Source organism: Rattus rattus, chromosome 15, assembly GCF_011064425.1.
Source record: "Rattus rattus isolate New Zealand chromosome 15, Rrattus_CSIRO_v1, whole genome shotgun sequence".
Classification (NCBI taxonomy): domain Eukaryota; kingdom Metazoa; phylum Chordata; class Mammalia; order Rodentia; family Muridae; genus Rattus; species Rattus rattus.
Genome location: NC_046168.1, coordinates 10,451,881 through 10,464,088, shown reverse-complemented (window position 1 = coordinate 10,464,088; position 12,208 = coordinate 10,451,881). Strand labels below are relative to the sequence as shown.

General features: G+C 45.5%; 1 protein-coding gene across 1 annotated transcript in view; it reads right to left on the bottom strand.

Moving 5' to 3' along the window:
• Epb41l4a (erythrocyte membrane protein band 4.1 like 4A) overlaps window positions 1-12,208 on the bottom strand; it is a 205,883-nt gene that overhangs the window by 72,822 nt on the left and 120,853 nt on the right. The window contains exons 5-9 of the mRNA XM_032885655.1: window positions 8,373-8,470; window positions 7,140-7,260; window positions 5,172-5,259; window positions 2,996-3,084; window positions 2,384-2,447 (exon numbers count right to left, since the gene is read on the bottom strand). Coding sequence (XP_032741546.1) covers window positions 2,384-2,447; window positions 2,996-3,084; window positions 5,172-5,259; window positions 7,140-7,260; window positions 8,373-8,470 — 460 coding nt within the window. The remainder of the gene's footprint in view (window positions 1-2,383; window positions 2,448-2,995; window positions 3,085-5,171; window positions 5,260-7,139; window positions 7,261-8,372; window positions 8,471-12,208) is intronic.

Genomic DNA, 12,208 nt, shown 5'->3' with positions numbered 1-12,208 from the left:
TACCATTATGCAAATCACTGCCTCACAGAGAGGAACCCTGGTGGAAAAAAGGGGGGAAAAAAAGCCCTGTAAGCAAGAATACTCAGGAAATAGAATGTTTTGGTTAAATTAATATGCCTATTTAATAACAAATTTAGGATGAGGCGTGCCTGTAATCCCATCAGACGGGATAAAGGGGGCAATGAGGAGTTCAAGGTCATGGCCTGGGCTATACAGAGAAAGGCTCTGCAGTAACTGGCCAGCTTCGGCACCTTACACAAAAGTCACTGACTCCTACAGGCTCCAAGGACCCCGGACGGTGGGGACACGGGAACTTAATGACATGAATTCTACCTCTAGGGAGGACACAGGCTGAGTGTATAAATGCCTAGGAATCCAGCTGCTATCTGGAGATGTATTACGGAGGCTGAGCTGGGTAAGACACGAGGACGTCAACCCTGCTGTCCTCAGTTTTGGCTGGTGATTGTTCAAGACGCTGGCGACATTAGCAAGTTCTTCTGAGACAACGGAAGAAATTTTAAAGCTCCACAGTGATAACATATGCATAGTTCAAAAACAAAAAAGAAAAGAAAAGAGGGACTCATAAAAATCATTGAGGCCTAAGGGGAAGGATGCTTGGAATAGCAGGAATAGCACCCGGGGTGGGGGGCCCGTCTAGCCTGCATTTGGTACATGGGGTTCTTTGCATTAAGTCCTATAAACCCCATGGCAAGACAGGGAGAAAACTACAAAAATCCCACTAACTAGCGTCTCTACTTCTCAAATGACTTTAATCTACTCATACATTAGCGGATCTTTTAGATACGACATATCTAATTAGACATTAAAAACAAAATTAATTTCCAAGCCCCCGCCAAAATAAAGAAACTATACAATTAATTTATAGTTGTACGTGACTTCAGACCTGCCACTGTCTGAAGATCTGGTAATCTCACAAGTTCAAATTCACCTCAAAACCCAATTCTAATTTCATCAACTAAATCTTTGGGGTAGGGGGCGCCCTAGAGCGGTGATTCTCACCTGTGGGTCATGACTCCTTTAGGGATGGAATGACCCTTTTATAAGGGTTGACTAAGGCCATTGGAAGACACAGACACTACAATTCACAACAGCAGTAAAATTGCAGTTATGAAATAGGGACAAAAATAATTTTATAGTTGGGGGAGGGGGTCACCACAGCATAAGAAACCACATTAAAGGGTAGCAGCCCTAGGAAGGCTGAGAACCACCACCCTTGAGGAAGAACAGGTAGTATTAGAGTTTTTAACTTTGCAGTTCACCTCAAACATCAGTTCATTAGCCACTGAACAGATGCTAAGGAGGAGTCTGTAGATGTGAGATGCTCTGTTAAAAACTGTGTCCCCAACCCTGGGGGCTGACACACGGTGCTGACAGCTCCGTGTGTGGTCATAAAAGCACCGGTTTAAACCTAAAATCTCTCTAGCACCGAAACACGGTCAATTCAAAGCTTGCCGTGGTAGCATACACCTGTCATCCCAGCACCTGGAGGCTGAGGCAGGAGGACTGCTGTGAGTTTAAGGCTACCCTGGGCTACACAGCAAGAGGCCAGACAAGAAAACATACCAAGAGCCTGTTTAAAGATGAATTTATGAGACACATAAAAGAAGTCAGTTCAATTCCATTCTCTGTTTCACTCGCATGAAATCACAATAAAAGGAGACAGAGGAGAGGCTCCTCCTCCCTCTCCTCTCCACCCATTTATCCTTCATGGGTTGCGCCAACAGCACAGAAGGCAGCGTTATCTTCACAGGCAGATCAAATGGAATCTCTCGCACCTTGCCATCTTGGACCAGCTTCTACAAGCTACCTGTGAAGATGTGAAAACACAGGCAGAGCCACACACGTTGTACCTGCCACTCAAACACTGCCACAGCGCCATGAGCTCAGCAGGCCCCATCCCTTGGCTTCTGGTCTCCCTTGGAAGCATCCAGAATTTCCATCCAGTTCGTCTATCACACCCAGCAAGGCTACGACCATCTGATCCCCAGTGGGTTGTTCTGTTTACTTCAGAGCAAATGAAGATGCGTTTCTGCAGTTTTGCACAGCCTACGCCTTTCAGATTACACGAATCCCACCTTCACAGGCAGGACTGAAAAGCAACTTTGAGATATAACCCAGATCACCCTGTTCTCTCCTCTGCCTGGAAAGGTTTGCTTTCATTTGCTAAAACTGAAATGGCGTTTCCCCGGCACCATTCCTCTTCCCCCTCTGCAGAAATGTGTGTGTGACATAATCAACCTCGTTCCGCAAGGCCACAGCTGAAGAAAGCATGGTAGCTTCACTCCACGTATCTCTTAAGTGACCAATGAGCAGACAGCATCCTCTCCTCTCACAGAGCAGCTAGATGCCCACAGAAACTTACGTCTTTTCCCAAGACTCTGAGTTCAAACTGGGTTTCCTTGAAGTGCACCTTGGTAATCCGAGGCCTGAAAGACAAAGCAGACATTGTCTCGTGCTTGCTGTTTCCAGGGCTCGGCATTTTTCAGAAAGTCATAGAGGCATCCAGCAGAAAAGGCTTGAGAAACGCAGGCTCTTTTCTACTGTGGCGGGCGCTGCAGGGCATCCCTGACGTCCTCGACTCTGGGCATCCTCCTTACGTCCTGTTTCTCCACCTGGAGTCCCCAGGCCTAGAGGGACCACCTTTGAGACATACACAGGGCCTCCCCAATCCCTCCACTTCTCCTCTTAGAGCTAAAACACCAGTTAGTCCTGGATACATGGTCCAGCGGCACACGGGGAGAGTGGGTGGGAGAGAGTGGGTGGGAGAGAGTGGGTGGGAAATCCTACTACACAGTTCCATAAACTAGGAGCCCAGAACAACAACTGAACGTTACAAAGAAGTTACATAAACTTACAATCAATTTCATCCGCCTTTCAACTCACTACTGAAAGGACACAAGTTGCAAGCCCCCCAAAAGCCCAGTGGATACAAATACACACTTTAACACTGACGCTGTCCCCAAGTTATACCTACCAGAAATACTTCCCCACTTGCTTTTTATTCTTATAGACGACAACACCCACTGGAGTCAATCCTAAGAAATACTCGGACTTATTTTCTCCCTGAAAAAACAAACAAACAAACAAAACATATATTCCTAAAACCGTTACCTTATTCATAAAGAACCTCTTGGTGAAAACTACCATTGGCCGTACAGATGTAATTTGTTGGAGTAATACTGGATTTGGGCTTTGAAAGACATCAAATAAACAAAACACTGTCTAACCTTCAATAGTAATTAATTTGACGTTCCTTCCCCCCAATCCCAGAGTAGGTTTCCTAGTGTCGAATCTATACTTGTGACTTCCGTTCGTGAAAAGAAGCAGTCCAACACACAGTCCGACCCTGCTTATGCACGGGTCCTTAAACCTAGGTGGAATCACCATGCAGCTTAAAATCCAGATGAGGATGAATGACCAAATCGGTTACCTCAGACTAGCCAGTGAAGGAGGCAGAGTGTAAACACATACTGGGGCTTCAAAGAATCCTGTAGCCACAACCCGAGACCGGCCGGCTTCTGTCAAGGGACGTTTGTCTTGGTTTTGCTCTCAGGTGTGGATAAAGCTGTGAGGCCCAGCTTTGACCAGGAGAAATTTTAGGCAGCTGCCTGCAGACAGAGGCTTTGAGTTCCTGACGTCTATCACGGCCCCTCCTACCTCCACTAGTAACTTTGAGGCTTCTCAAAAATTGAGAAGAGCAACGTCTTCTCATAAACCCCGGAGAACCTTCTCTTCCAGGCAACGGTAAATCTCAAATAGTAAGACAGGACCCTGGGATGGGCAGAGCCGCAGGCCAAGTGGATACCAAGAACATGCACGGAGCTGTCCGCTGAAACACCTGCTTCCTGCAAGCAGAAGACGACTGCTCCAGAGAAATCCAACCTCTGTCTCCAGAAACTCATCCTCGGAGGGAAGGAAGACCCAACACATCCGGGTCATTTCCCAGAGGTTCTCACCACCACCCTCCCAAACTGGAAAAGTTGAATATGAATGAAGATAAACATTGCAGAATTTTCCACAAGCACAATGCAGGAGCCTCTATACATTTCCCAGGAGGTGTATCTTTTAAACACCTCAAAACCTACCAGGATTGACCTGGCCAGCAAGGGAGAGGACAACCACTTTCCGTTTTAAAGATTCCTCTCTCCGTTGCTTTTCCAGGCTGGTCTCAAATGAGACGGCCCTGCCTCGACCTGGGACTAGAGTGCTAAGATTTCAGAACTCTGCCACCCAGACCTCACAGGCGTTCTTAAAGCAGGCATCGTTTCATTCTCCAACGAGACCAGCATCTAATACCGGAGAACTTCTGCCTCCTCCAAGTCTGTAACTCCCACTGACACACTGAATGCATACTCAAGGATGTTTCTAACTCTAAAAATTAGAATCCGGGCACCCCACACGTAAAGACAAGCAAAGTTTGAGCCAGTCTGGGCTACACGGCAAACTCCTGAATGACTGAATTAATAGGAAGCGTGAATTAATAGGTTTCTTGTTTTAGAAACTACTAATGAGCCAAAGACATGCTATAAAATAAATGCAGGGGTGCAAATAGGAAAGAGATACTCAGAGAAATGCTGGAGAGGGTAGGACCTGGCTCTAGAATATTTCATAAGGATTTGATGGACGCTCACTGACAACACCTGGCAGGTTTCCTGGCTACTGAAGAAAACGGCCAACCACTAGCCACACAACCGCTCTCCTGTCAACAGAACACTATCCACTCAACTCCATCCACCAGCCAGGACCACTGCCCAACACCTACTTTACCTGGCAAAAAACTCATTTTTTCAGCCATAACAAAAAAAAAATCTATTTTTAGAAAGTCCTTCCATTTTCTAATGGCGTCAATTACAGACTGGTTTTTAAACCGTTTTGACATTTAGCTGAGCCCTTTGGAACTGTTGTCCAGACTGTGTTCGCAAGCCCAGTTGATTGTTTTCAACGCTTGGAAATATAATCGCTGACTTTTATGCAGAACTCATTAGGGTTTGCTCTGCATAAGGGCCGCTTTCAGTTTGAAACCACAGGAGGCGGTGTCATCCTCTGCTTGCTAGACAGGAGGGCCGCAGCTTCCCTCAGGGAGTTTCTCTGACTTTTTAACAAAAATGTCATCCGCTTACAATATTTTGTGTTAATTAAACGTTACTCACATAGACAGGATGGAGGTCAACGCCGTACATCTCCAGGGATTTCGCAGTCCTCAAGTAATTCAGCTCAGCTTCGGAAGGAGCCTGACCCCTGCACCCAGAAAAAACACAACGCTGTGTTTTACCGAGAGCTACTCCACTCACAGAGAAGGACACTCCATGGTGTTCACTGGGCAAACAAGGGACATTCTGCACTAACTTAGCAAGGGCTAAGGCTCGGTGCCTCGGAAGGATTCAGCCTTCTGGGTGACAGGAAGGTAACATTTAGGTTAAGTTAATTTCATTTACCAGGCCTACTTCTGCTTCTTACAGTCTATTCCCAAATTCTCAGTATGTGTTAAAAGTTTTTCTGTTTAAAAAGCTCCTAAAGAGATTATTGGGAATATAAGCGTTCAAATTAAAAAAACAGTCACTTCCCAAGGAGCAAGACGTCTCCACACACCAGAAGCAGCGGTGGCAGGGGCAGAGGCAGCCGCACTTCAGGAGCAACTGGGGCTGGCACCACACCGGGTGCACAGTTGAAGGGCCCTGCCCAGCAGGGGTCACGCCAGCAGCTCGTGAGCACAGGTGCCGTCTGGAAGCACATTAGCTAATGTACAGAAACTGTACAGTGCTTGTCGCTTTCATAAATCAGGACAGAAATTTTCCTAAGGCCTTTACTGGAGAACACCCAGAAAACACCATTTGCTCTTAATAAGGGCGAGCATCTGCCAGGACGCTCCACAGATGAACTGGTGGGGGGAGCTGTGAGTGTGTGTGGGGTGTGTGGGGGGTGATGGCTAACAAAAGATAAAAGAACGTCTCGGAATTGAGACATGCTCTCTGATGTGTCCCCTCACTTTTGCCTCTGTGCACTTAGACGAAAGCCTGGAAGAACGTTCTTCATAAACCGGTCACAAGAAAACCGCCAAACTTTGATCATGCTTCGTTCCTAGACAACCGGCCACACAAGTGCATAAAACACGTATGAGGGCCATTAGCCGAAACCCTATAATTTCAAAATGCAGTTAGACTTTCAAACTCCTAGTAGAATTAGTATTCACAGTCCGTGCCAAACACACTGCCCTTTATAATGTGTAACAAGCTCTCTCTTGTTAGCATCCACTTCAGCAAAAACCTTCAAATGAAGGATTCTCTTTCCAGGCAAGAGAGCATTCTAGTGCATGCTAATCCAAGACGGAGAGCCGGCTCCTCCGACTGCTACTCCACAACTGACTTCTGCCGCTAACCACTGAGGCAGATCCACTCAGCAAACACTTTTGCTGAGCAGATTAATTCTACATTTTTCTTAACTATAATAGATCTGTAACTAAGTATATTCGAAGGGGAATGTTACACAAGAAGCAAAAGAGTGAAGTTAATCAGTACAGAGGATTTAACCAAAATACATATAATGAAATTATAACGTCATGGCTCTGGGCAATTAACTGAAAGTCTTCTCAGGGGAGCAGATGGACCCTCACGGTGCCTCAGGGTTGGCATAACGTCTGCAGAAGCCTGTGTCTTCGTGCACAGGCTCATGTGGCATGGCCTAGACAGGATTCTTGCTTCTAATTCTAAAGACATATATACTTACTACTGGGCAAATATCAAACACATGAAGGCATGTTTAGCTATTTTCATATACTTAGAAGTAGTATTTGCATATTATAAGATTTCACAGGTTACTAGTGATGAGAAAAACGACAGAACGCAGCTCGCAGTGCCCAAACCCATACAAAATCAATTTTCTCTACGGGAATTATACAGGGACGAGGGGTTAGGAGTCCTGGATTGCAGCCATGGTGACTTTAAGTACCAGGCTAGGAATAGGTCTCCTCTACACTATCTGGATAGCTGGGGCTTTCTGAGCATTTACTGTTGTAAAAGAAGCAAACGAGCGCCCACAGCACAGGGGAGCCTATCACGGGGAACATTGTAACTGTCTTGGCTGTCACTGATGAGGGCTGTCGCGATGGGTAATGAGCCTACATTAGAGTCTTATGAATCCTTTCTATAGCTTCTTCCAGTTCTTCCTTCTGATCAGGAACAAACCGGTACTCCGACACGTACCCCGCAGTGTGCTTACATGGGTCGTGGTCTCCCAGTTCGGCTGGAAAACAAAATAACTTTTTATTCATACAGTTTTTTCCCTTCGCTGTCACAGGTAACAATATTTGTGGGAAGTGCTTCTAAGAGTAGAGGAACAGAAATCATCCACCATGCTTAAACATTTTTCTCCAAATGCTTTTATCAATAAAACAACACGGCTAAGGTAACCACTCGATGGCTTTAATAAAACACGAAAGAAAAATCTTCACCAAAGACATGAGTGTGGTATAAACAAACTAGGGTTTAGAAAATAGAGTGTTTTGTTTGCTTTCCCACAGTCTGTCATCATTTTATTTCAATTCTTCTTATCAGTATTTACAAATACAGTGAATGCACACGTTTTGAGTTTAAGGTTATATATTCTGGCAACACTGGTATGATCCATGTTCCTTCTCGGACATGAAACCAAGCGAGTGAACGTGGTACTCAAAAGAACCATGCTGCACGTGACAGACTTGGTCTGTCTGACAACCTTCAACAGAGAAGCAAACCACTTCTCCCTCCAATAATCTACCTTCGAAGCCCCACGTCAGCTTATCTAGTTAACATTCTGCTGGAGACATCTAGTCTATTTAATGTCTAGTCTATAGTGTCTCAAAGACCAAGCTATCTGCCTCCGTTTTCCAACACCAAATTTGAAACACACCCAGGTTTAGCTTTCAAAGGGACCAACTAACTCAGAGTCACCTGACACGGCCACCATGTTGACCCAGGAAGTATCACTCTGGGCTTGCTGTCACCATGCTGACAGCCATGGTGTAGTCTCTGAGACAGGACAGGGATGGGCTTGGGCTTACAGAGTCACAGAACTCAGGCAGAGGGGAGAAAGAGGCTGTGGCTTTCTACTTAGGAATCAGGGTTAATCCTGAAGCTAGAACCATTTCTAGAACCATACCAACCCCTTTAAGGAAAAAGGTTAGCCAGCTCCATTCTTCTATCTTTTGAAGGGATTTTGAAGGTCAAGATTTGAATTCTGATTGGTTGCATTTTATTTTTCAAAATAGTATCTAATAAGAAGAGTTGCAAAAAATATATATAAGCTTACATACAAATAAAAAAAAATTCAACTATTTCCCCCAAGCATTTCTGAGGCAAATGGACTGCAGAACGTACCCTGGATGGCATAGGCTCCCAGCTGAGCGGCAATATTGACAGGACAAGGCAGACGGCCCTGAAGGGCATCTTGCTTCACCTGTAAGAAAAACTGATATCTAAAAGAGAAATGGAGAAAGGAGATTAACACTCTCTGGTGCTGCTCAGACTTGAAGCTTCAGGCCCTGACCAGCAAGAGAAAACCAAGCATCTTCAATTAAAAAAAAAAAAAAGAGGGATGAAATCAACCTAACGCACGTCACACGGCCACACTGGGTTACTGAAGTCTCTCGGCAGACCTTCTGGCCTGCACAGTGGTTCTGCCTCACGCTGCATCTGTAGCCTTTCGCTGTGCGTTAGCTTCTCTAAAGGCTGCAGCCTCTCAGGACTGGGAAAGGACAGCACCAACTCATGGGGTCAGTGAGAAGGTTAAAGGTAGAGTCGCCATCGTCAGTATAAACGCTGTCAGTACGTCAGCAAATGCTGTTCTCAAGAGGAAGACATCACAAGGACCCTGCCTGGATTTTATGTCTCAGCTACAGGGCCCCAAAGCATGTGTCCCAGCCAGAGTCAACACTGTGGTGCCTTCCCATCTATCTTCCCACGCAGTAAGACTCGGCTCATTGTTTCGGCTTGGCTCGCTCCCTGTTACCTTTATTGTCATGGTGCCAAGGAGTGTTTTCAGCACTGTAAAGACTAACGCCTTCTGTGGCTTTTACATACAATAGCCCAGGAAAAAACGAGGCCAGCCCTGTTATCTTCATTGCACAGATGATGTAACTGGCCCAAGATCTCACTGCCAGGTAAGCAACAGAAACAGAACTATAGCCCAAGGAGTTGGATCCCAGAACTCTCCCAGTCAGGAGACTATACGTGGGCTGGAGGATGGCACTGTTGATAAAAGCACTCACTCACTGTACAAGCAGAACCGGAGTCTGATCCCAAGAACCTGCACTGAAACGCAGATACGGCAGCACGCTTATACGCCCAGCTTGCCGGAGGCAGATAGGAACACATTTCTGGAGTTCCCAGGCGAACCGAGCCTAACTGATGGAATCGAGGAATTGATGGACTGAGAATACTCATCTCCGGATTCAAGGTGGACAGTGCCTGAAGAATGACACCCAGTGACCTCTGGCCTACACGCACACACACAAACACACACAGACATGCATCCATACATGCATACACACACATGCTTCTATACATACACATGCATCTATACATGCATGCACACACACATGCATCCACACATGCATCCTTACCCATGCTTCTGTATATACACACACATACATCCACACATGAATACACACACACACACATGTGAACACACGCACATACCCACAAAGAGACACCAAGACACCCGTATACGTGTGCGCGCGCACACACACACACACACACACACACACACACAAAGAGACACTGACATACCCATCCACACACATAAACACAGGCATCCACACATGCATGTGCATAAACACACATACTCACACACGCACACAAAAAGAGACACCAACACACACATACACACACACACACACACACACACACACACATCCACACAAACCAGCACACTGTATCCAGTTGCCGCCACTAATGTGCCCTCATATACCCATATCCTTCAGGCTGCCCTGTGATCTCCCTTCCTCTATAAGGTGATGATGCCTGATGCCACAGGGAGAAGCAAAGACAAGGAAAATAAATCAAGTGTAGAAATCCTCTGTGATAAATGCCCCTCCTCCAATTGCTTACAGCTAAAGCCCTATGAAGAAATCTAAATGGTAGAGATCACACTGGCCATTTCCAGAAGACTGATATCAAGCTGGAGTGTGGGTGCAGGCTTGAGGCAAAACCTCCTCACTGGCTGCTCTAGGAGCTGACACAATGCTCTTAGGTGCCATGTGAGGGACCTAGGAATGCAGGAAAACCATCCCTGACAGCCACATTCAATCACAAATATTTGACAGTATGGCTGTAACTCTCCTCTCCACACCGTCCAGGACCCTTGTGTGTTTAACCTTGTCTGCCGTCCTGTTTAACCTAACTCTTCCGGTCTTTGCATGTTTTAACCTGGTCTGTTGTCCCACATGTATCCCACTTCCCATCCTTTAGAATAAAGAGGATTTTTTTTAAATACCCTACAAAAAAAAAACCAAAACAAAACTCCTTATCCTTCAGGTTAAGCTCATGTTGTGCAGTAGATGGTAAGATACATGCTTAATTCTTGGGCCAACTCTCTTGCTAGAGATCAAGGGCCAGGTAATGAAAATGGGTGAGTTTAATACTAAAATCCTATGAAACACTTTAGAAACTAAAATGACCTCCTTAAGAGGTCATTAAAAAAAAAACTCAAACAAAACACCTTACACAGTTAGAAATACAAAAACTGTTTCCTTCCAGAGATGGAAGCCAGAACTTCTCTTCAGACAGTCACACAGAGCAGGACGCTCCATGCGGCTACTGAATGACGAGAGAGCAAGTGAGGAGACCCAGTCTTAACACGCCGACTCCAGACACGCATGCTCTGAAGACGTGATAGGTTGATGCATAGCTAAAGGCACTCATACACCTAGACAGTTCTGATTACGTGGATAGACCTGGACCAATCTCAGGGCTCTACGGTGATCTTTTTCTATTTCTTGAAGCAATGAAATACAAACTATCATTTGTCCCATCTCAGCCGCCCTACCCATCTACTGAGCATTTACAGCATCTGCACAGGAGTCAGTGCTTGTGTGGGCCAAGTGACTGCACTCCCCCAGTCATCTTTCTGTACAAATATAAAACCCCATCTATCAGAACAGAACTAGTTGAACAGCAAGGTCCAAGCAAGATATATGAAATATTATGATATTTTAAAATATATTTACATGGAAACCCTGTGATTCTGTTATGTAGTCAGGGAACTGGGATCTTTTTTTTCTTTCTTTTTTTTCAGAGCTGGGGACCGAACCCAGGGCCTTGCGCTTGCTAGGCAAGCACTCTACCACCGAGCTAAATCCCCAACCCCAGGAAACTGGGATCTTTTAAAAAAAGTTACACAATTTTCTCAAAATTACACAACCGGTCAGATGGAAGACTATACACACAAAAGTTTCCGTTACCTTATAGTTCATATAAAATTATAAAAATGCGAAAACCATTACAGAGTAGGCTGGACCAACACCCCAAAGAACAGAATCAAGATAAGCATCTTCTTGGAATCTGTGATTGTTTTCTTGCTTGTTTTGTGGTCTGCAACTGAGAGCAATCCTCCTGCCTCAGTTTCTCAAGTATTAGGACGCCTACCTGAACTTAAACGTGAAAGCACTGAAACTTAGTTTGGAAATACTAGCCACAAAAATGGTTTTCCTTTAATTGCACATAAGGGAGTTTTTGCTTTTGAGTTTCAGTTTTAGCTTTTAACCTGGGAAATAGCTCAGCCTATAAAAACGTTTGCTGAGCAAACCTGGTGACTTGAGTTCCACCTCCGGAACCAGATGATGTGGGAGTGGGTAACTGCAATCCCAGCATTCCTACCACAAGATGGGAGCCAGGGACAGGAAAACACAATGGACGCTCCTGAGCCGGTCCATTCAGGAGTGCACAGCACAGCACAGCAGCCAAACCAAGAGATAACCTACCTCAGTAAGAAAGAAGACTGACCTCTACACATGCCATAACACCTGTGCACCGCACTCCACACACACACACACACACACACACACACACACACACACACACACACACACACACACACACACACTCACACACACTCACACACACATACACACACACACACAACACACTCACACACACTCACACTCACACACACTCACACACTCACACACACTGTCACACACATACTCACACACACT